General features: G+C 34.2%; 1 protein-coding gene across 1 annotated transcript in view; it reads right to left on the bottom strand.

The window, feature by feature from the left end:
* LOC117338298 (large neutral amino acids transporter small subunit 1-like) overlaps nucleotides 1-27205 on the bottom strand; it is a 51243-nt gene that overhangs the window by 17977 nt on the left and 6061 nt on the right. Inside the window, exons 2-3 of the mRNA XM_033899585.1 lie at nucleotides 10309-10467; nucleotides 8901-9036 (exon numbers count right to left, since the gene is read on the bottom strand). Coding sequence (XP_033755476.1) covers nucleotides 8901-9036; nucleotides 10309-10467 — 295 coding nt within the window. The remainder of the gene's footprint in view (nucleotides 1-8900; nucleotides 9037-10308; nucleotides 10468-27205) is intronic.

Below are 27205 nucleotides of genomic sequence, written 5' to 3' on the forward strand. Positions count from 1 at the left end.
TTCTAAATCTGTTTAAGTAAAATGTGTTCTGCCTTGTTGGTGAAAAAAAATGATAAAGTTATATGTGTCAAGTTGATTGCATATACCGTATTTGACCTAATAAAGGCGCCCCTACCTTTTTTCAAGGAAATAAATCTTTGACTGAGTGTCAAAATGGTGTTCAAAAGTAATAATTCATGTGAAAAGTTTGCTACTTTATGTGTTTAATTTTCTTCAGCAAATTAAGTAACTGGAACACAAGTTTTCGCCACATTTTGTCTATTCCTACAGATGACATGTCAGTGCAAAGAGCACCCGAAACTTAAAACACACATACAAATAATAACTAACTATCTTTATTTGAAGATAAAGTAAAAGACTTCATTCTTGTTGATAAATAACTTTTGTTCAGAACAGAAAGCTAGTAAAAGACATTGTAAATCAATTATTAGGTCAAAGAAAACATGTCTGATATGATCTGGGAAATCACCTGTGTCTATAAATAGAACACAAAAGAGTTCCATTTGAACATAAATGGTGGAACACACGTTCTCTGGTCTAAAGATCAGCTGGCATGGTTTACAAGTTTACAGGAATATTCAAGTGATGTTTAAGCTTAATATATGATAATGAAAAGATATATTCATCTGGAATATTGTTATGACTGAATATTTTACCGTTTCCACAGCCTTGGGTATTCTGCTATAAGGTATAGTCTGGTTCATAAAACTTCAGAATAACTAATCTTAATAAGGGCGCCCCCACTGTCAATTACCTGCGCCCTTATTAGGTCAAATACGGTATATGAGTAGAGGAAACTAGTACAGTAGACAGATCAGCACAGTCAGACACTGTGACATTCGTGGTAAACCTCGTGTCAAGCCTGCAGCATCACGAGGATGAAGGTCTTTTTTATGTGGAAAAAAAGACAATATTAATGTCCCGCGTAAGTACAGACTTTCTCCCATAAGTGTGAAGTCTGCATTGTTATACCCTAACAATGTCATACCATACAGCCAGGTATATATACTTAACGCCATGTCACATTGCCAGACCAATTAGTCAAAATATAGGTAATATAAGAACGGAACAGATGTTACCATACAGCTAACTGTTTGTAGTATGTGAATCAAATCATAAATATTATATCTGTTCTTATAAGATACTTAAGTTTTATTTCATCTTAGTCAGCTATATATTCCCTATATATAATGAAAATTCAATAGTTTGGAGTTTTATGTACCATTATGGTTTACAAATTGTAGTATTTAAAAATACAGTACAATTGTATAGTATTTTATAAATCATTTAAAACTGCTTTGTTTATTACATAGCCAAAATGTGTATCTGTATCAATTACCAGTATTGCATTTCAATTACCAGAAATGTACTTGTAATGAATGTAAATCTTAATGATTTCATTATATACGAAGCTATGATCCTAATAAATGCTGATCATGATATCAAATGATTAAATCTGTCAATCTTGTTTAAATTCATTACCATAAATCAACTAATAGTGACAGTACATATATATTCTGTATAGTCAGATCTAATGACCTGTTCAGTAATTAGAGCAGTGATGAGTTGATATTGAGTATTGATAACCCTGTGTTTGTTTTAGACAGATCACATTTACATGCAGTTATGATTATATATATATCATACATCATAAAAACACATTTGACAGTCAACAACACCATTTTTTTATTAGGAAATAGTACATTGTATCCTCGTCTAATCTTTCAAATTTAAGGGTATATGCTACATGATAAAGAGTTGTCTCCCATGTAATTTTCAACAAGCATAGCATTAAGGGTATAGCATTAAATGTAAATTCAGATTAAATATTTAATGTTATTAAGGAGAGTTCTGTTATATACTGTTTTTAATTATCTAATAACTCTGTTTGCATGGTCACTCTGTGAACAACCAGGGTCATTTTGATGTGGAGATGTAAAACATAAGGGGAAGAGCTCAAGGTTGCATGCTATCAAATCCATTCACCAAGATGTGAACATATACATTGTCAGATGCTCTGTAAGCAAGCGTATCAGAGCCCCTTGTCTCCCTCATCAATAGAAGAAATGTTAAGAAAGTTTAGTTGTTTTAGAGTTACTTCCTCTGTCAAGGTATTCGACAATGATGTATATTCATCTTTTTGTTTGATGGTGTACAGAACATCTTAATGGTGTTCCGTAAGTAACTTATACATCTTAATGGTGTTCTGTAAGTTACTTATATATCTTAATGGTATTCTGTAAGTTACTTATATATCTTAATGGTGTTCTGTAAGTTACTTATATATCTTAATGGTATTCTGTAAGTTACTTATATATCTTAATGGTGTTCTGTAAGTTACTTATATATCTTAATGGTATTCTGTAAGTTACTTATATATCTTAATGGTGTTCTGTAAGTTACTTATATATCTTAATGGTGTTCTGTAAGGTACTTATATATCTTAATGGTGTTCTGTAAGTTACTTATATATCTTAATGGTGTTCTGTAAGTTACTTATATATCTTAATGGTGTTCTGTATGTTACTTATATATCTTAATGGTGTTCTGTATGTTACTTATATATCTTAATGGTGTTCTGTAAGTTACTTATCTATCTTAATGGTGTTCTGTAAGGTACTTATCTATCTTAATGGTGTTCTGTAAGTTACTTATATATCTTAATGGTGTTCTGTAAGTTACTTATATATCTTAATGGTGTTTTGTAAGTTACTTATATAATTTAATCAATATCTTACAATAATTTGTCTCACTAAACTCAAAATCATTATCATGTTCTACTGTGACAAAGGTCACGCTATTAATTTAAGTATGTTGGAACTCTTTTGAAAATAGGATTATAATATATATCATGTTTAGGTAGTGAATATCCTTAGGTGATAACACATCACAAATCTTTGAAAAACTTTGCCAATAGATATTCCCTTCTTTGTTCATCAATCCCTGCAATGTACATCAATAGACTAAAACTGATATAGTCAGCCAACTGTCGCCCCTCATTACTATATTGTCAATTTAAGATCACTAAACATTTTTGTACAAATAATTTGTAAACTTCTACAGTCATGATGAAAGTCATATGATAGGAGAAATATTTTGGTTGTAGCACGAGACACATCACTTTATTTTTTTTGCTGATTTTAAATTTGTTTGGGGGAGGGAGATGATTTGAGGTGATCATTTGACGATACCTATACATTGAACAGCTGACATCACATGACGCCATATAACAAATGGTTAGGTAATTATATGGCGACATCTGATAGTGTTACACTGAGAGGATGTCGGTGGTTTACCTTGTCAGTTTGATGTTCTGTCATCAAAAGCTACATTATACCGTGATGAAGTATTTTCAAAAGTTTTAAACAAAAAATATATACAAATTTAGATTATTAAAATGACAAAGCTACAGTATATGAAATAAACAAATGTATCTGTCCTATTATTCATTCAGGCTTATCTAACTGACATTTCATGCAAACATTAATCAAATCAGATCAAAATTGTAAAGTACGGAAGTGTCACACTTTCAAAGATAACATGTGACAAGATCCAAGATATTTTTCTATTGTAAATTCACTGACACAAGTGACTTTTTGATGTTTCGCGTTTTCTATTGTAAATTCACTGACACAAGTGACTTTCTGATGTTTCGCGTTTTCTATTGTAAATTCACTGACACAAGTGACTTTCTGATGTTTCGCGTTTTCTATTGTAAATTCACTGACACAAGTGACTTTCTGATGTTTCGCGTTTTCTATTGTAAATTCACTGACACAAGTGACTTTCTGATGTTTCGCGTTTTCTATTGTAAATTCACTGACACAAGTGACTTTCTGATGTTTCGCGTTTTCTATTGTAAATTCAATGACACAAGTGACTTTCTGATGTTTCGCGTTTTCTATTGTAAATTCACTGACACAAGTGACTTTCTGATGTTTCGCGTTTTCTATTGTAAATTCACTGACACAAGTGACTTTCTGATGTTTCGCGTTTTCTATTGTAAATTCACTGACACAAGTGACTTTCTGATGTTTCACGTTTTCTATTGTAAATTCACTGACACAAGTGACTTTCTGATGTTTCACGTTTTCTATTGTAAATTCACTGACACAAGTGACTTTCTGATGTTTCACGTTTTCTATTGTAAATTCACTGACACAAGTGACTTTCTGATGTTTCCCAGTTGCATATTGCAGGTAAAGCAGCATTCCAATAAGTTGAAATTAAAACAGATAATAGTACCGTAAATAATCGGGTATAGTGCGCACTCGCGTATAGTGCGCAGGTACGTTTTTGAGGTTCATTTTAAAAAAAAAAAAAAAAAATGAACTTTTTTTTTTTCAATATTCAACTGCGCGGTAGATGAATTCTAAAGCATAATTATATATATATAAGATGATAGGAATTTGTAACTTATGAAAGCTTATTTACCCCATTTAATTGGAATTACTGGTCAGATTTGACACATTGGATTGACAGGTTGTTTACATTATACCGCGACAGGCCTAGTCAGCTTGCAAATTGGAGCGGTCCCATCTACGATGTTGTACAAACAAAATAATTAATCCTACCCTCAATTACCTTGTGATTTTAACGCAAGTATGATCTTTTGTGGTATTCAAAATAATTATTCATTTCTTTGATTATTTGTTAACTATTACTTTCTTAATGCTTGATATCTTATATATATATATATAAGTATTAAATCATAATCCTGCTGTGGAAGGAAACAATCTCAAATCACATTCATTCTGACGGGCAAAGTCTTGTACTTGCGTATAGTGCGCAGTGGTCTTTTTCACTTGTCAATTTTTGAAAAAAAGTGCGCACTATACGCGAATATTTATGGCAAATAGCTTTATAAATCAATTACAACTGAATATATACATGTATAATATGTAGGGTACATTAAAACCTAAAATCAGTGAAGTGATCTTCTCAACATGATCTGAATAACAACAACTATAAGTACATCTACAGTTGTAGCACTAAATTTTATCAGTAAAAATATATTGGGTTCATGAATATTCATTAAGGAGTTTGCATGCACTCATCATTTGAACACTTCCCTGGAACATTCATCTGTTAATAAGTTTTTTTTATTTTTTTTATTCGTCATTCATATTTACAGAATATATAGCTACTATTCTAGGTAATATTACCAATATTTTACCATACATGTACACCCTGTGATATGATTGAGCCCATCCATGTCTTTATCGTAGTTCAGTTGGAATGCTAATACAGCTAACAATTACGATTTCCAAATGGATTGTAGGGCAGAAATTTGTGCCATATATGTCTCTGTGCTGTGATGTAGTTTACAAGGTACAGGGTTTCCTATGAGACCACATGAATTGAAAGTATTGATGCATACAATATTAATAAGCCTCTTAAAAAAAAAAAATATATATATATATATATATATACATGTATGTATATACATACATGTATATAACACCTTTATAGATAATAAATGCTTCAAAATCAAAATAAAAAACAAGAGGCCAATAGGCAGTAACAGTCACCTTAGCTCTGAAATATTTCGGTCAATAATCAACAATCTGACCCCTTTTTGGCCAGATCTCATCAGCCCCTTAATTTACGGTCAGTCAGGGCCAACATGTGCATATATATATATTTACCATCAAAATGCTACCCCAAACTGATAACCATGCAAGTCTGTATTATTTCCAATTGCAATTAAACAAAATTAAGGATAGCCCCTCCCCTAGTACAGTATTAATATAAGTCATAATTTCAATTGACTTTTGTCCCAATTTTGACCCAAAATCTGTAAAACCTAAACCTGTAAACCTAAACTTGTAAACTTGTAAATTCTCTTTATAAAAATAGTGACCTCTTTTTTCATACAATGTGCCTGTAGTTTAAATGCAACTTTGTACAAGAGATGATGCTTGTGGCTATATGAATGAAGATTCAGCACGATTAGGTCATTAATGAAGTTGGTAGAGGAAGGACTGTAAAAATCTATTTATAGTAACAGTGACCTCTTTTTTTACCACAGATGCATATGGTTGACACGCCAACTCATACAAGAAATGATGGTTGTGAGTAAGTGTACAAAGATTCATGACAATGGGATCATGGAGTCAGTAGAATGAGGAGGTCGTTTAGTTACATACATATGTACGAGCCTATAGCTATCCCTTTATCCCCTCAACCTGACCATGAAATTTTGTCAACGTGATGAATAGATATAGTACATGTTCAAAATTTCAAGCCTCTGGAAAGAATATTAATAACCCCAAGTAAGCATTCAAATATGAAAAAACCATGACTGACTGCATTATTAAAACTGCTAAAACCAAAGGTTATGTTCATTACTCCATACTTTTGTATGACATCATGACCAGTCTGTCTTCTGCTGACACTTTACATGGTCCCAAACTGTTCAAGTATGACATAATGAAATTAATGTAGATGTATATACATATATATACAATACCTTAAAACGTTACCTAGGTCAAGGTTATAACAAGTTTTTTACAGTACAACCTAATTATTCAGGAAAGTTCTGGTATCATTGTTACTCACCCAATTATTCATATATATTTCATGATACTGACTGACATTGAAAGCAGGCAAAGTCATAGAGATGTGCCTCTCAGAGAAGAACACCTGAAGAAATGTAAGTGAATATGAAAATAGAAAATAAAGATTTGCATTTTCAATCTTCTGATTTGTCTGTCACCCAAAGTGTAATCTTGTGCCCTTGAATCTTTGCCATACAATCACATGTACCGTGCACGTGATTTATGGGACTTGGATAGATTTGAGTGGACTCATGATTTCCTATGGGACACACTTCATCTCTTAGTGTTTGGATATTGTGTTTTGGACTTGCCTGAAAAAAACCCCTAAAAATACCCGATGATATTTTTGCATTCAGAAAAAAAAATTCTTTGTATTAAAGTTCAAGCAACATCCATACAATTGAAGGTGTTTATACGAAAAAGTCCAGTTTCCTGAGTTTGATTGGTTTATCCCCTGTGAACAACCAGGGCCATTTTTAGACGGTCTAGCTTCTTGCAGTAGTTTGAGACTACCTCACTGAACAAAAAAATATAGAAGGTCCGCTGCACGAGCATCAGCAATTAGGGTAAAGTGTCTTGCTCAAGGACACAACGTTAACCAAAACAGCACCAACCAGCCCTTTTCTCATCAGCTTCCCGAGAAACAAAAACCGACACAGGTAGGGAGCTTCGAACCAGTGAACCACACACCTCAGATCGTCGAAGGTTACCTGGCCAGTTTTCTAACCAACTGAGCTATCGCTGCCCTTTTCCTTAGACAATTGGACAATTATAAAAACACACCAAAAGCTGCCACGTGGACCTGTATAACTGTAGCAGGTTTAATAATCTTACAATAGAGATAGGGATGGGCAGACAGGTACATAGCAATAGGTACAAACATAACGATAATATAATGACTCTGTTGTTACGGAGGAAGACTAGCTAGGAGCTGTTGAAATAAGAAAATCCTAACCAAACTGCCAAAAACTAAGTTTGTAGAATTACAGTTTAATTCCTTTATTCTAGAACAAAGGAAATTAAAAAAAATCTTTGCTAAGGATTTGTTTCACCTCACAATATCACTAACATATGATAGTGTGATAACATATTCAATGGAACCTGTACAACGACTTAGTTGAGATTCGGCACTCTTCTAGAGAATGTCCCTACCGCAGAGTGACAGTATATATATATATATCTGAAGGAATCAAGGTAAAAATTCAGCTGAGATTCTGCAATGACCTTAATAGAGTATTTGAAAGAGCCAGGGTAAGAAATTAGCTGAGATTCTACAGTTGTTGTCCCTTATTCCGAGGAGTGATAATATAGTCCATACTGCAGAGTGACAATATATTGTCTGAAGGAATCAGCTGAGATTCAGCATTGATTCCCTACCACAGAGTGTCCTGCAAAAAGCCTATCCCATACTTTTGAGTCAAAGTTAACGTTTCGACCCCCTGGGACCTTTACAGGTTGTGCACAGTATAATGACTGAGAACTGTCATGGTTGTGACAATGAACTGTTGACAACACCAAATGTCTCAAGACTATAGCTAGCATATGCCTGAGTTTATTTGTTTGTTTGCTGGGTTTATCACCTATTAAACAGCCAGGGTCATTTTGAGATGGGGTATCCCTGTAGTAGTTGGTGACTACCTCACTGAACAACATACAGGAGGCCCTTCACAATCACTGCCATCAAGAGCAATTATGGTAAAGTGTCTTGCCTGAGGACACAACCATGACAGCACAGACCAGCCTGTTTCTAGAGCTTCCCGAGAAACACAAACTGACACGGATAGGGAGACTCGAACCCTGCACCTAAGATCATCACCTGAGGTTACATAAACTGCCTGCGTAATATCATTATTATATCGGTGACTTGCACACCTTGCCATCCTCATGGATAGATTATGACGGGTATACTCTGTCTGTGGTAGATTGTGACAGGTATACTCTGTCTGTGGTAGATTGTGACATGTGTACTGTCTGTGGTAGATTGTGACAGGTATATCAATAAGTAGTTCTCAGTTGACGAAGTAATCATTAAACTGCACAATAAAGCTGTACCTGCATGTGAACAAGCTATTTCAACAATATGTGAAAACAGGTTTCATGGCTTTTAACAACATTCAGACATACATCGAAATTAGAAAAACATGTTCAATTGCTAAAAACTAACAATACAATGGATGACGCACGATGAGGAAACAAAAACATTTCAGACACCGAAGACCTTAGACCACACTACTAATATAAGCCAATCTAAAATCACCTTTGATGAGTGATTCTAGATCTATATATAGAACCAGGTAAGTCATTAACTTTAAAATCTATGAAATGGTGAGTGAAACTTACTTATACACAAAGCAGCTAGGAGCTTAAGAGCCATGAGAGGGGGGTCACATGTTGAAAAGCTCGGCTGCAGTACATAGTAGGCAAAGGTTAACGCCACCAGGGCCTGCGCTGTAGGTCGAATGATGATGAGATTTGCCTGAAAACAATAATGTAACATACACCAAACAAATCTTCATTAGAATGTGAAATAAATTTTCATTTTTGTATTATATTGGCAGTCAAATTATAATTAGAATAAAAGAATATATGTACATATAAGATGTCGAAATAATGTAATATTAAAGGTATACACTGAATATGGCAGTCTGAACTCTCTAGCCTCTATGAATAACATTGCGGACCCTGTCTATAAGCCCCATCTCCATTTTTTGCAGAATCAACACTTTGGATATTTATATATATATATGGGGCAAAGAAGTAATTCAAACAGTGTGAACAATAAGGCTTGTTAAATTTTCGAGGCAATCCGCCCCTTTATCAAAACACAAAAAATTACAAATACAATCACATAATATATATAAGAAGTACTGGAAATACAATAAAATACAATAAGAATAATGTTTTAGTCTAATAAGCTATAGTGGTTCACAAATACTAAGCCCTCCAAAACTTAACTTCAAAACAAGCAGAATAAATACAGTACTCAATGTTATATGATGATAAATACAGTATTCAATTATCACTCTAAACAGATCTATCAAAAAGATACCTTAAATATTTTTTGTAAAAAAGTGACATGACACAGAAACAGCTCTGTCAGAACGGGTAAGTATCTGTTAACAGTGTGCCCCATTGGGAATTTAAGTTTTGTATGTGTAATTGGATGGTGGTCATGCCGAGTCTTTACATTTTGTAAGGACAATGACAAAAAGAATGTGGTTTCCTTTACAAACCACATCCTAGCACATTTTTTCCTATAATGTAATTCATTGTAAAATCATGGGACATCGTCACACGACCAGGATTAAAGTACAAGGTAGGCACACGTTGCATTGTAGAACAGAAAAAATTGACATAGTCAGATTTCTCTTACTAATCACATGAAATGCAAAAAAAAAAATTTAAGGCATTTGAATAATTTTTTTAGAAATCACATGACATCCTAGTTCATACCTGAAAAAAAGGACCTATTATTGACTGTAATGTTTTGTCTGTGTATTTTGTTTGCTCAAATTTATGTAGGGCCTTGAACATTATCTAAATGAATGGCATATAGCCCCTTCAACTGAATATAAAGAGAAACGTCCTGAAATTGGAAACGGTGATATGGCCACAGGGGCATGTCACATTTTTGGGGGAGAAGGGGCTACCCTATTGCTAAATATAGTAAATTATGCTAGCCCTCTCCCCACAAAAACATTGTTTTTTGACTCTTGATCTAGATATTCAATGAGAAAAATATACTTACCCATAGCTGTAAGAAAGCCATACAAGGCCCAAAAGCTTCCAACATGTATGCATAGTCACCTCCAGATCGTGTGATTGTGGTGCCAAGTTCTGCATAACAAAGAGCTCCGACAAGGGAGATGACTCCACATCCTGCCCATACCACTAGTGACAAGCCAACCTGTAAATTCAAGAATATTGTTTTAGTTGTGTTTCAAACTCTTATGAATTCTGTGAGTAAAACTGCAGTATTTCAAAGTAAATATGCATTCTACAATGGTATGATCAACTTGTGTTATATATTGGTTATTTGAAGTGACGTGAAACAATTTAACTTTTTTTATAATATTTCATGTTTAATCCCAACAGATCACTGATGATTATCTTGATATATGTATATAATGAAATGATACATTTCTGTAAGACCCGAGTCCTGTTAAATGTTTCTACCATACTGGTAATCTAAATTGACCACAATACTGAGGTTAAAGAATCTATAATTCACTTAATTAAGTTTAGTAAAACATGAACTTTTACATCAGGATAAATACTAGCATGTAAAGGTAGGCTTGAGTTTCACAGGAACTTTATAATATTTTAAGTTTATACCCCATTGCTGGTCAGATTGTGCCACTAGATTTTAATATTCACATCAACCTTTTCACATCAGAGTATATATGTACAGTAATAAATGTATAAGTCTGTATTGTATTTGGATATAAATAGCCTAGTAACATACGGCTGGATAATTATAAGCGAATGTTCTTGGGTGCCATATAAAACATCATTTTGAGGCTGATAATATATTTCTATATGTTGCTTATGAATGCAAAAAATTAGAAAAAAAGGAAAAATATATATTGTTTATTTACAGAAATTACCGAGGTACTTGACCTTTTGCATGAAGATCATGTGAGGTGCGAGTATTACCTGTAATATTAACAGAAAAATGAAAATAAACAATTATTTCTCATTCAGATTGTGTATAAAAGGCTGATTCGTATTTATCCCATTTGCTCATTGATTAGGTCCATACAGGCCGAGACTTAACACAACTCTCCAATCCGATTCCTAATGTCCTGGAGAGGCCAACTTTATTGTGTGAATGTCAGCTATCTTCTGCTTGGTTATGTCTAAGCATGCTTGGAAGCCCACGGGCAAAGAGACCTCAGACTTCTAGTTAATGTCTATATATCACCAACGGTTAATGTGAATTTCACACAAGTACCAGCAGCCCTAAAATCAATCCTAATTGGTAATACTTCACGAGATAAAAACCTTATATAAAATGTGTAAACACGTCACTAAAGCCTGTAGTTTGATTTGGTGATAATGGTTTTTCTGGTTTGTTTTCATCAGGCGTAGGCGGTGTGTTAAATACTGGAGCCAATACACCAAGGTCAAAAGTGTCCATACAATAAATATTTCAATATCCATATTATGGTATTTTATGAATTATGATGACTGAAGGTGTTTTATTTGTGAGATGTTATTTCATCTATCCAGATCTCTAGATAGCACATCAGTCTCTTCATTAATATTTCCCTCAAAATTTCAGCAACTTGCAGTATTAAAATATCAGTTTTAACTGACAAAATTTGGAACCATTACTCTCATATAGGATTTAGAATATCTCACTCAAAATTAAATGACTTACAGTATCAAAATACCAATTTTAACAGAAAATGTTAATAATTAGCAGCCTAAAACCTCTGATTATTAAATGACTGTTAAAGCAATTAAAACAGTGCATTAAACTACTTGACAGCTATGTAAGTCAAATTTTACTTAAATTTGTATTACATACATATATACAACTTAGTATATACTAATGTGAAGACTGATGTAGAAATGACTTGGGGTCCAATGTTATCATAAATCTTACCTCCTCTTGTTTCCTGTATTAAATAACATTAGAAATTTGCTTTCTGTCATGATCATCATCCTATTTAAATGTGTACGTATGTTATCACAACGTCATCAAAACCTAACAAAACCAATTAAAACAGAAGTCATTTCTCTTAACACTAACAGTTTTTGTTGAAAGTTTCAACTAATATTTCACTAATTAATGCAACTTTCAAATTTGTCAAGGTCATTTTATTTTCATTTAACTTGATATTAATATCAATGGAGTTTCAGACGTCACAATGCTGGAATTTAACATTGTTTGGCTTACACAATTATGGTAATAAAATATCTCCGCCCAAAATACAAAAATGGTGACAGGATATGTCTCACCAGCTTGTACAGGATGATAATGTTTCTCCTGACATTGTCCATATCAATTACAATTTGTTACGAAGGTATTTTACCTACATTACCCTTCTCTCTGGAAAAGGTCATTAATGAAAATTATTAACCTAGCTTTCATTACATCAAGCCAAAAGAAAATGTTTAGTTAATTTGTATCTTTGTTATAGGTCATTACTTTGGACATGACTGGTTTTTCTCATAATAGCCGACACCTGGTCAATATCATTTTTACAATAAATATCAACTTTCCGTAGGAATTGATGACCGGCCAAATATTTAAAAAAAAATTATGTTGACATAATTAAAGGTCTCTCCATTATATATAAGACATTATTTTTACAGTTTAATAGATTTGACACTTATGACCCTGCAATATTCCTCGTCTTCATCATAGCCATTTACAAACCAGAAACAGTACTAGTACTACATGATAGCAAACTACTGGTCATTTCCTCAGAAGTTGATAGTGTTGTAGAAAATTGAATCTTTGTGACCTTGAATCATGACCTTGAATATGATTCAAGGTCAAGGTCATATCTTAATACAACCATTTTCTCGCTCTATTACTTTAATTTGCTATTATCTATGAAAACTATGAGCCTTTGAATTTTTTCAGAAGAACTTCATTGATAAAGCATTGTAGCAAATTTATCCCTGCGACCTTGAATATGAATCAAGGTCATTTCTTATAACAATGTCTGTATCACTATATATACCTTAAACTTGATATTTATCTCGACTTCAGGCCTTTCAGTTCTTCAGAAGAAGCATAAAACAAAACACAACATGACAATAAAATACATCATGTAATTATAACAGCCCCATGAAATTATAGCCTCTTATGCTAAAATATATCTCCCTGGCAACAAATTCCAACATCAAAGATATAAACTGGTATTTGTTATTCAATAGCTTCAGTACCAATCATACATACAGAATCACTATAACAGACACCACTCCTCACACTCCAGCCTTATACAGCACGTTCTTCACCGACCACGATAAAACCCAGAGCATTTCGATATTCTCTCATGAATATTATTCTATGAATGTTGATGTCCTGGCTCTCAGACAAACATCTTTTAAATGGAAATATTGCTTTACTCTGTCTAAATCCAGCAATGATTCGAAAATACCCATCAGTCTCGATCAATTAATCAATAGCAAGACGACCTCTGCACAAAATGGTCCTATATATGGCTACACAGCAGAAAGTGCGGAGTTTACAACAGCTGTTTTTTAATGTTAACAATCATACCTAGGGTTTTACAGTACTGTAGTAGCACAGAACTGTAAATTTGTAACCAAATAACCATATATCCATTTTCTGTTTTATTAACTCTGATCATTAGTGTCACAGAAGCAGAACAACAAACACAATTTTCATTGAATCCATTTGTCTTCACAAACATGTTGTGATGAATTTAACACGAGAGTCCCTCATCAAACATGCTATCAGAAAAAATGCTTAAAAGTTTCTTTTAAGATTCTAAGATTTAATCAAAATTATCAACAAAGTTAGAAAGAAAGACTGTCTATATACTAATATGAGCAAGCTGCAGTAAAGACTGTGGCACTTCATGATGAGTTAAATCTGCATCCATGTAACGAACTCTTTTTTTGTCAACTAATTGGAATGTGTTGACATCCATTGTAACAGATATGATTTATCATATAACATGCCTATACAAAGTGTATATATATTATCAGATATCAGCAAGAAGAGGTTAATGTACATTATCTATAATCTGATTCCAATATGTCCCAACATTATGCATGCATTGTTATGGAAATTTTATATGTGGATATGGTCTTATTTCAACACACAAGATGGTTTGACTAATGTGACAGACTCTGACATAATAAAGAACTTGTGTGGCCATATATATATGGCACATGTGTGACATAAAGAACTTGTATGGCCATGACACATGTGTGACATAAAGAACTTGTGTGGCCATGACACATGTGTGACATACAGAACTTGTGTGGCCATGACACATGTGTGACATAAAGAACTTGTATGGCCATGACACATGTGTGACATACAGAACTTGTGTGGCCATGGTACATGTGTGACATAAAGAACTTGTATGGCCATGACACATGTGTGACATAAAGAACTTGTATGGCCATGACACATGTGTGACATACAGAACTTGTATGGCCATGACACATGTGTGACATACAGAACTTGTATGGCCATGACACATGTGTGACATAAAGAACTTGTATGGCCATGACACATGTGTGACATACAGAACTTGTGTGGCCATGACACATGTGTGACATAAAGAACTTGTGTGGCCATGACACATGTGTGACATAAAGAATTTGTGTGGCTATGACACATGTGTGACATACAGAACTTGTATGGCTATATGGTACTTTTGTGACACATACATGCAGTATGTATAAAGTAGCCGTGGCGCGTATCACGTTGTTAACCTCATGCAGTACCTATACTAGACAGCATCCTCAACTGCCACATCAGTATCACGACCACAATATTCATCCTTCATCTGTGAACTACCTTGTAACGCTCGTGTTTCTTAATATACTTGTGTCTGCTCGCTGTATCCTCCCCCAACATGGGGCTCCAGTAAGGCAAACTAAAGCCACCATTAACATACTAATAAAATATTCAGCAATATCCACTATTTATATATGATGAATTCCATTTTTTATTTATTTGTAATAATTATAACGTAATACAGTTATGACGCAAATATATTCCTGCCTACTTTTACAAAAAACCCAATTACTATAAAATGAAAGGAATGTTTACAATCTTTAATAAAAAACTTAATAAACGTAAGCCTATATGTCCAAAAACTATGTAATATGTTATGATGACATCACAATAATTAGTGGTACTATTTTCCTTTTTTGCATTCAGTATTTTCACCAGTTTTATCTATATAATATTTTAAATGATTCCAATATTGTAAGAATTAATATTGCCTGTCATGCTTGTAACATAGAAAAAATATTTGACCTCTTGTTACACAGGCTGTGTGTCAGAGTGAATAAAGAAATCTTGAAATCTTATTAAACCTTTATAATAAATTGAAACAGAAAATTCCATTGATATTTACTTGATTATATCTATAATGTATTGAGGAGTTAATCCCTAATGAGGAACACTTAGATTTTAAGGTTGACTGTTAAACTCCAGAGACCAAGTACATGTATACCTAAATTGACTGTACATGTTGAGATCTATATGTAGACTGCAGAGATCCGTGAAGGTCATTTAAAAGTGTACCATTATATATATAGAGGTTACACAACGAGTGGTTGTTGGATATGGAATTTATTTCACACGAGTAAGTTATTTTTTAAAAGTGACAAAAGACACGAGCTTTAGCGAGTGTTTTTTGCAACTTTTAAAAAATAACTTACGAGTGTGAAATAAATTCCATATCCAACAATTTCGAGTCGTGTGACCTGTTTCTACCACAATAATATCGGCTTGAATCAAAGGGAAACGTGGCCAAGTATAATTTCGCGTATGCAAATAAAGTGTACCGGTGACGTCCGGGACCCGGTGATGTGACGTCATTAGATTATTGATGACGTCAATAACAATTGCAGCTTGGGTCAAAGTTCACCGTGTTAGCCAATCGAAATGCGTACAGAGTTTATACCACGTGTGGTATAAACAGATTGTTAATCAACAGCTGTAATGATTAACTGATGGTCTGAGAGTTGAATAACACAGGGTATTGTGGTAGAAATGTGTATATACAATGTACATAATAATGTAGAAGATCTCTCTGAACAATCACTTACGATAGTGATATAGCATTAGAGTTTTATTGGGTACACAATTAAAATTGGTGAAAGTCGGACATAAATTTGATTTTAATCTTTCTTAACAGTCTCATCTGGTTTGTCACACTCCTTTTTGTTGTAAATGATTTATAAATTCAATTAAGATTGACAAGATTAGTTTACCTCAGATTAGAAAATAATAAACAATTCATGAGTAAAATATTAAACCATTTTTAGGATATACATGTATTTGAATTCTTGTCAGGTTTTGCATCGAGATAAAAATATACATAACTATATATTCCTACACTTCATTTTCCTAGTTATATATATACATGTCAAACCATGTTACAAGCATGTTATCCTAAAATGTGCAGCCTACCTAGTGTAAATTCAGTTTATAGCTTAAGTTTAGGCCTTTTAGCTTAAATAATACAATTTTAGAATGGAGGTTTCTACAAAAATGAAGAAGGGGGCTTATTTGCAGATGAATACGGTATCTATCTACAGATTTTACATATCATTCCCAAGGTTTTGCCTTTACAAATTAAGTAATGATGATGAAATATCCTGGTAGCCTTTGAACAGGAGACAGGCACATGTACCTACAGACAGAAGATAGTCAATAAACCTGTGTCGTGTGTTCCCAGGGAGACAGACAAGGGACAAAGGCTTGTAGTTCACACTTTTTGCAGATGTAAACATGGACACTTACACATGCATCTGCTCAGCATGTCTCCTGGTATTAATTAATCATGTAAATGGTGCTCACTCTCTGGTGGGGATATTGCATCAGCCAACATGCAAGACACCTGTTCCAGTTCCAGTACTGTCTATAGCCACATCACTAACACAGACCTGGCATTAAATTGTACAACTAAGCAGACTAGCCTGAGCCTGCATGACAGGATTAAACTGGATTTTATTTTCATTAATATTCTCTTGCAATTCTCTGCACAGGCTTTGCAGTGTAATATTTATTATGATCGTTTATGTACATCATTTCCAATTCAATAAGAATTTCCATTTTGGTGTCTCCTGGATGAGATCTATTGTCTTCCCTTTTGTTTTTGTCTCCTGGATGAGATCCATTGTCTATTGTCTTTCCCTTTGTTTTCTTGTCTCTTGGAAGAGGTATATACTCTATTGTCTTTCCCTTTTGTCTTGGTGTCTCCTGGATGGGACTTAATTCTCTTTTGTCTTCCCTTTTGTTTTGGTGTCTCCTGGATCAGTGATCCATTGTCTATTGACATCCCTTTTGTTTTGGTGTCTGCTGGATGAGATATATTCTCTATTGTCTTCCCTTTTGTTTTGGTGTCTCCTGGATAAGATCTATTCTCTATTGTCTTCCCTTTTGTTTTGGTGTCTCCTGGATAAGATCTATTCTCTATTGTCTTCCCTTTTGTTTTGGTGTCTCCTGGATCAGGGATCCATTCTCTATTGTCTTTCCCTTTTGTTTTTGTGTCTCCTGGATGAGATCTATTGTCTTCCCTTTGTTTTGGTGTCTCCTGGATCAGGGATCCATCTCTATTGTCTTTCCCTTTGTTTTGGTGTCTCCTGGATGAGATCTATTGTCTTTCCCTTTGTTTTGGTGTCTCCTGGATGAGATCTATTGTCTTTCCCTTTGTTTTGGTGTCTCCTGGATGAGATCTATTGTCTTTCCCTTTGTTTTGGTGTCTCCTGGATGTCCCTATAGCTGTCTCCAGTTATTCTTTTATTGACTTCTATTCACAGCTCAATCCCCTTTTGGTGTCTCCCCATTTCCCCTATTTTAAGCCACCTCTAATCCTTGTTGTTATCTCCCCATTTCCCCTACTTTAAGCCACCTCTAATCCTTGTTTTTGTCTCCCCTTTTCCCTATTTTAAGCCACCTCTTATCCTTGTTGTTATCTCCCCTTTTCCCTATTTTAAGCCACATCTAATCCTTGTTGTTATCTCCCCTTTTCCCTATTTTAAGCCACATCTAATCCTTGTTTTTGTCTCCCCTTTTCCCTATTTTAAGCCACATCTAATCCTTGTTGTTATCTCCCCTTTTCCCTTTTTTAAGCCACATCTAATCCTTGTTGTTATCTCCCCTTTTCCCTATTTTAAGCCACATCTAATCCTTGTTTTTGTCTCCCCTTTTCCCTATTTTAAGCCACATCTAATCCTTGTTGTCTCCCCTTTTCCCTATTTTAAGCCACCTCTAATCCTTGTTGTTATCTCCCCTTTTCCCTATTTTAAGCCACCTCTAATCCTTGTTGTTATCTCCCCTTTTCCCTATTTTAAGCCACATCTAATCCTTGTTGTTATCTCCCCTTTTCCCTATTTTAAGCCACATCTAATCCTTGTTTTTGTCTCCCCTTTTCCCTATTTTAAGCCACATCTAATCCTTGTTGTCTCCCCTTTTCCCTATTTTAAGCCACATCTAATCCTTGTTGTTATCTCCCCTTTTCCCTATTTTAAGCCACCTCTAATCCTTGTTGTTATCTCCCCTTTTCCCTATTTTAAGCCACATCTAATCCTTGTTGTTATCTTCCCTTTTCCCTATTTTAAGCCACATCTAATCCTTGTTTTTGTCTCCCCTTTTCCCTATTTTAAGCCACATCTAATCCTTGTTGTTATCTCCCCTTTTCCCTTTTTTAAGCCACATCTAATCCTTGTTGTTATCTCCCCTTTTCCCTATTTTAAGCCACATCTAATCCTTGTTTTTGTCTCCCCTTTTCCCTATTTTAAGCCACATCTAATCCTTGTTGTCTCCCCTTTTCCCTATTTTAAGCCACATCTAATCCTTGTTGTTATCTCCCCTTTTCCCTATTTTAAGCCACATCTAATCCTTGTTTTTATCTCCCCTTTTCCCTATTTTAAGCCACATCTAATCCTTGTTGTTGTCTCCCCTTTTCCCTATTTTAAGCCACCTCTAATCCTTGTTGTTATCTCCCCATTTCCCCTACTTTAAGCCACCTCTAATCCTTGTTTTTGTCTCCCCTTTTCCCTATTTTTAGCCACCTCTTATCCTTGTTGTCTCCCCTTTTCCCTATTTTAAGCCACCTCTAATCCTTGTTGTTATCTCCCCTTTTCCCTATTTTAAGCCACATCTAATCCTTGTTGTTGTCTCCCCTTTTCCCTATTTTAAGCCACATCTAATCCTTGTTTTTGTCTCCCCTTTTCCCTATTTTAAGCCACCTCTTATCCTTGTTGTTGTCTCCCCTTTTCCCTATTTTAAGCCACCTGTGGTTGTCTCCCCTTTGTTTCATTGTCTAGCATGTTCATAACAGTTGTCTTCCCTTTTGTTTTAGTGCCTCGTCTTTTCCCTTTCTTCCTGCATGTTCTATCTTCTCTTCAGCTCTGATTTTTCTTCATTGCTGTCTGGAGTGTGTATTGTTATGTAACAGATAAAATCAGAACTATGTTTTATCTGATGTTGGAGTGTTACTCATTTATTTTACCAAGTACATATCCTTGCGTCAGAACATAGCAACTGAACACAGATAGCTTTGTGTCATATTAATATATACAGTCATTATCAACACATGCTCATATTAAAGCGACAACAAAAGGATGAGTTCAATAATTCCTATTGTTTAAAGGACGATTAAAGTTGAAGCGTGGGCTTCAATGATATGCACGCCCCCACATACATACCGCAGCCTCCCAAAACACATATACGCACTCACCACACGCATGCATGTCGCACGCACGGGAGGCCGTCCTTAAATGACCTTAGATGTTATTAGGACGTTAAACAAAATAAACCAAACCAAACCAAACGCCCCCACATGATGTATAGATGTAAAACATTTGGTTAAGATGTTTAATACCAATAAAATGGAAACCTTCCCAGTGGCATGAAAATCAGAACCAGACTAATGAGTTTGATCGACAACAAGCTGATAATTAAGGTTTCATGAAGGAAGATTTAAAGATTTGCTGAAATACTTGGTACCCACGCACCTAAACCTGCCTGAACAGTTTTTTGTCTAACACGTTTCCCAAGCCTATAACACCTGCGTGGATATGATGAAATTGTATGACCTTTGTCTCTCACCTTATACATTTGTGAAAACCAGTCATTTGATTAATATGTTGTCTCGATCATGCATGTACACTTGCCTGTAATGGGAGGTTACAGGAAACTATTGATCAACTACATTTACCAGAGCATTACACCAATATTGCATCAGAATGCCCTCACTGGCCTTTTACACAATTTCTCTCGTCACAACAGTAATAACAAAGTAATCCTGATATCTGTACATGTTCAATTTGACATTTGAATTAAGGCAGTATGTCTGTATGTACAGTGGATCATGAAGTAATTAAATGTACCGGATTACAAACTGAAGCAAAATTGTTACTGCAGTAAAAACATTTAAATATTCTGGAAAATAATCCTGACTAGTGTAATGTTTTAAAATTGTGTCAGTAACTGCATGGTTGTAAGTGTAGTGGGCTGGGTAACATCCTGTATCTAAGCTAAGGCTTCAATTTCCTGTTTATCATACACTATATACTGTACCTATGTAAAAAGCTTAGTGATAGAATAACAACAACTGTACATGTAATATAATTCTATTTCTACCCTCCTTTTTCTACCTTTTGAAATCAATTTTACATGTTACTGCAATTCATAAAGTTATTCAAAACAAAATTTTAAAAATAAGAATCATTGACATTTTCCATTAGTTTTGTTCATGGTCATAAAAATCAATGTAGGTAAAACAATTGGAGGCATCTCAACAAAGAACTTGCACTGCATGGCTATACATATGTAAATACCATGAATCTAGGTCGTTTGGCTCATCATGATGTCCTTTCAGTGTACAAGTATTATTGAAATATACATCTTCACCTTAATTAAGTCAAAACCATTGCTAGTGCTACCAGCGACATGGTTATAGCCTTTTGGTAATCAGAAGTCATTTTAGCGTTAAAACAAAATTGACCCATGTGAGCTTGAATGAGTCTTTGGTTTGTTTTATTTAACGTCCTATTAACAGCCAGGGTCATTTAAGGACGTGCCAGGTTTTGGAGGTGGAGGAAAGCCGGAGTACCCTGGAGAAAAGCCATCGGCCTATGGTCAGTACCTGGCAACTGCCCCACGTAGGTCTTGAACTCGCAACCCAGAGATGGAGGGCTAGTGATAAAGTGTCGGGACACCTTAACCACTCGGCCACCACCGCCCCTGTATGAATGAGTCATTCTTATTCTTATTTTGTTTTTATTTTTTTATTTTGAGAACTTAGTATAGCTTCCATCCCATGGCCAGGAACCACCTATCCAGTCAAATATCATGGTTCTGGCAGTGCATTTTTAACAGAGCTGACCTGTGACTTGATTAATGCATGAGTATGGATCAAGGTCATTTTCACAAACTGTATTTGGCTTCATCCCAGAAAGATGTCAGCCATACATTATATCCTAATTCTTACATGTAATCAGAAGTGCAGTTAAGTCATTTCTTTTCGTAAACATATTTAATAAGCTCACTTTACCGTAAGGCAAATGGTCTAAAATTTGTATTGTAAACTGTTATTCAGACACTAGCATTATGTCATAAAACTTTCTACTTAAATCATGAATAAATCTAAATTGTTAGCACATGTTGGATGACTATCTGAAATTAGGCATCATAGCGTTCCTTCTCATTGTCTAGAATTGGTATATGACACCTCTTTCACGTTATGTTTGTGACCATTTTTTTACCTTGAAAATTGATATCCATCTCCGTTTTTAAATTTTTATGTTGTATTCGGCCACATTATACCCCCAGAAATAAGCATTAGGTAACTGAACAATGTATTTCACTACTGACTATTTATTTATTTATTTTTTTTTGCTGGGTTTATTGCCCCATATACAGCTAGGGTCAATTTGAGGTGGGGTTTCCTTGTAGTAGCTTGAGACCACCTCACTGAACAACGTACAGGAGGCCCGTCATATGCCATCCAGAGCAATTAGGGTAAAGTGTCTTGCCCAATTACACCACTATGACAGTACAGACTGGCCCATGTCTCAGCATCCTGAGAAACATAAACCGACACAGCTAGGTATGGAGCGTCGAACCACGCCCCTCAGACCTTCACCTGAGGTTACGTGGTCTGCATTTTAACTTACTGAGCTATTGCTGCCATTACTTTTTAGCTGTGACAAACAGGAAAACAACACTTTTTAGCTGTGACAAACAGGAAAACAACAAACTTTCCAGAGAAAGAATGATATATATACATACATATACATCATAGTTATGGCCAGTATATGTAGTACATTTTGTAAATAGGAGTTGAACTGACAAGGTCACTAAGGTCATGACCTCAGTCCTGTTCAACATCAAGACAAAGAAGGAGAGATCATCAAACTTTAAATGTTTATATCAGATAATATACATATGTTAAATTCCTCATCTCTAGTTATCTGTAAACATCGAATTTGATGGTTCAGTGACTTTAACATCAGATATCGTCAGGAATGTGATTTGATCCTTAACCAGTATAAATATTAGATATTACAGATAAACATCAAGAATCTACACCTAAAAACATCACCTGTAATCAAAACAGAAAAAAAATCACTAAATATAGAAAAAAAAATGTTTAAAACTATGAAACAGTAGTAAGCCAGTAACTCCCTGAATTTTTTTATGGTTTTTAAGCCACTTAAATAAGTTATAAATGCTGGTGTTAGGTCATTGTGCATCCTTGAGACTTTTTTTCAACATGAGAATGTACATTTTTCAGTAAATATGAAAAATGAAATACAATTTGAGGTTTGTATATCAACCCATCAGTATAAAACACAATTCAATGTGTTTACAAAATTACCTGATATTACATAACAAAGATAGACAAAACTAGAAAATCTCTGTAAGACATATTTGCCCCCGCTGCCACTTGACACCCCGAAATACAACAATGTCAGACGTATACATGTACACTCATAATCAATCTTTGTATCAAGTTTGATGGAAATCTATGATAGAATTAATGTAGTTGCTATCGGTGTTCAAACAGTTGATGATTTTCTATATCTAGCAACAGTGACCTTGACATAATTTGAACCCTGAAACACGTCATTGTCAGTAGTATACTCATACTTAACCTTCGTATATAGTTAATGAAAATCTGTTAAAGAATGAAGTTGCTAGGTGTTAAAAATTGAATTGGGACAGGACGCAATTTGACAACATGGGCATGGGGACTTTTAAGGCGGGAGCATATCAAAAGTTGTTACTGGATATGTATTACCCAACCAAATGTACATACCAATTTTCATTTGAATCTGTCATTATCTACATTTTGCCCAATCAGAAGCCCCCATTTAATGGACATCTTGAATCAAAATTCAGCATTTTCTTTTAAAATGAAGACTATCGTGTTTTCATCCCTCCCATCCAGTTTCATTGAGATCCATCAAATAGAACAGAAGTTATTACTGCAAATGATTTGAGCCAATCAGAGGCATAGGCAGCCATCATGGATGCTTGATCCATGAAAATGATTGTGAAAATTTGATCGGCAATTCAGGAGATAAGCTATTTACATTTCATCCGCACAGGATGGGTAACACTATATACCCCCCCATTTTATGGCAGGGGGGTGGGGGTGGGGGGCATACAAATCTAAGTGCACATGTACATTAGTCAAGACAATACACATTTCTTGTGTGAACAAATTAGGTAAATTTATCTATCTAAAGTCTAAGTGCAGGTAAGTAGCTAGTATAGTCATTAACATTAACCTCTCATGGTCCCTGTATCTATGTCAGTTTTACTACCAGCTCCTGTCTGACATCCATCATGTCATTAACATACATAGTTACATAATTAAACACTATTATAATCCATAAGATTTACTTGAGAGTAACAGATTTTTTCCCCTAGATGTACAATTGATCTTGTGATCACCACCGTATTTCTGTCCAGTAGCTATATAGGTTAACAGAAAGATATACAGTATTAAAGCAACGGATGTCAAGTGTTTACATAGATGTTGGACGAAATTTTCTTACCTCATCATGATGTACACATGTAAATAAGTCATGTGCTGTAAATTAAACCCTAACAACAGCACACATCATTAACTCATCACTGTGGACTAAATCTGTCGTTCAGGTGATAATGTTGACAGTTTTGTTACATTGTTAATTAAAACAGCATAAATTACTGCCGACATAACAAGATCACAAACAACAAGAATGCCAAAAAATAACATTTTTTATCTCTAATTGTTTGAAATAAAAATGTAATTAAATTCCATAAAAAAAGTATAAAACAATATGTTATTTTTCCTTTGGTATACATGTATATCAAACAACCTATGAGGATACGACACAGTGTCAGCTATTACGCCCTTTTTGGCTGTTCTGGGGAAGATCGGCTCCTTCCAGAGTGCAGTAATTGAAGCAATTTTTTAATCATTGAAAAATCTTTCAAAATTCTCAGAAGTCAATTCATTCAGTAGTTTAAATGTAATAAAAAATCCCACCAAAAATACAGATGGTAATGGACTTTTGTCCTCGAATTATGAATGTCACTGTTTTTGACGTTTTATCTGAACAACATGTTTACTTCAGATGCATACATCGTAATTTATACATGTACTACATTAATGAACAAAAACTTTCAGCAATTGTTTATTTAATTAACATATTACACATGTAATAAATCTAATGTTTTTAGAAACAATTTAAAAATATTTCCCATATGACTACTGTTATTACAGTACAGACATATACACATGTATTTATAAAATAAACAATCAGATTTGTATACAAAAAGATTATAGAAAAAAAAGTGGTTAGATAATATTACTCTTTTTTTTTCTCAGGACTGTTTAAACTTGAGAAGATTAAAGAGTTTAATTAAATATACATCATACCTTCTGGTAAACTATCCCTGTTATCTAAAATAATTAAAAGGAAAAAAATTGAATTTTCAAAGGTCAAATAAAAAAAACTTGGTAAGTATACAGTATCTGTATAATATGCCTCGGATGTGAATTCATTGTGATGATCGACCCTCTAACAAGACTGCTTTTGTTGTCCAAGTGAAAATCCTCCTGTTATCATGCAACCAAGAGGACCTGCTTCAGTAACTCTCTGACAGGCTGTGAATTATAATCAAAGACATATACAATACCTTGAAACAGTCCAGTAGACATATGGTACGTCCACAGTAATGATCCCAGCTACCCCCTACCTAACCCCCAGGGTATAAGAGGTCAGAGTCAGGGTGAGTGACTCCTACACAACCTTGACCAAGAGTCAGAAGATCAAGGATGAGACCTCCCATGGGCAAATTAGAACTCAATTTCCGATTCCATCTATAAATGCTATATACATTAGATGGAAGACTTCTGAATCATAATGTCCATGGTCTGAATAGAAAAAAAACTGTGAATCAATTAAAAAAAAATTCTTTGGACCAAAGAATCTCCCTTTAAAAGAGAAACATTTACACCCACCCCCCAAAAAAAATCCTTTTACTTTAAAATTGACCTTTCAGAATCCCCAAATAGCTTCAGTTTCCTTACTTGTGAAATCTACTAATTAACTGAAAAAATAATCCTGTCTGTGAACTTTTTTTTCAAACTTGTTTCCTGCTATCCTTGATGGGTTTCATTAGGTTTGAATTATGACAGATTTTAACAAAGAAACACCACACACTATTAGTCTGTCAGCAATACATGTAGTATAATCCCATATTAATCAGTAATCCCTTCCTGCTGTGCATATTTCCTTATAAGGATAATAATTATAAATTTGACAAGTCTTGCCAAATTATTTTGATATATCTATTGTTATATGTTTACCTGATATTAATCACTTAAAAAGAATAATTGCACAAAAAATACACGATCAGTTCATTCAGACTTGGTTTGATCAGCTGGAAAACTCGTCACGAGGGCAAACTTATATAGTATATTTAAAGACAACTTTGGCATGGAAGATTACCTTAAACGATTAAACATAAAGGACAGAAAGGTACTTTGTAAATTTAGAACTTCCAACATAAAGCTTCTGGTCGAAACAGGAAGATGGACAGGTATTCAACAACAAGACAGAATATGTCCACTTTGTTCTACGGGTATAGGAGATGAATTCCATTTTTTATTTATTTGTAATAATTATAACGTAATACAGTTATGACGCAAATATATTCCTGCCTACTTTTACAAAAAACCCAATTACTATAAAATGAAAGGAATGTTTACAATCTTTAATAAAAAACTTAATAAACGTAAGCCTATATGTCCAAAAACTATGTAATATGTTATGATGACATCACAATAATTAGTGGTACTATTTTCCTTTTTTGCATTCAGTATTTTCACCAGTTTTATCTATATTATAATGTTTTAAATGATTCCAATATTGTAAGAATTAATATTGCCTGTCATGCTTGTAACATAGAAAAAATATTTGACCTCTTGTTACACAGGCTGTGTGTCAGAGTGAATAAAGAAATCTTGAAATCTTATTAAACCTTTATAATAAATTGAAACAGAAAATTCCATTGATATTTACTTGATTATATCTATAATGTATTGAGGAGTTAATCCCTAATGAGGAACACTTAGATTTTAAGGTTGACTGTTAAACTCCAGAGACCAAGTACATGTATACCTAAATTGACTGTACATGTTGAGATCTATATGTAGACTGCAGAGATCCGTGAAGGTCATTTAAAAGTGTACCATTATATATATAGAGGTTACACAACGAGTGGTTGTTGGATATGGAATTTATTTCACACGAGTAAGTTATTTTTTAAAAGTGACAAAAGACACGAGCTTTAGCGAGTGTTTTTTGCAACTTTTAAAAAATAACTTACGAGTGTGAAATAAATTCCATATCCAACAATTTCGAGTCGTGTGACCTGTTTCTACCACAATAATATCGGCTTGAAT

Source organism: Pecten maximus, chromosome 11, assembly GCF_902652985.1.
Source record: "Pecten maximus chromosome 11, xPecMax1.1, whole genome shotgun sequence".
NCBI classification, from domain to species: Eukaryota; Metazoa; Mollusca; class Bivalvia; order Pectinida; family Pectinidae; genus Pecten; species Pecten maximus.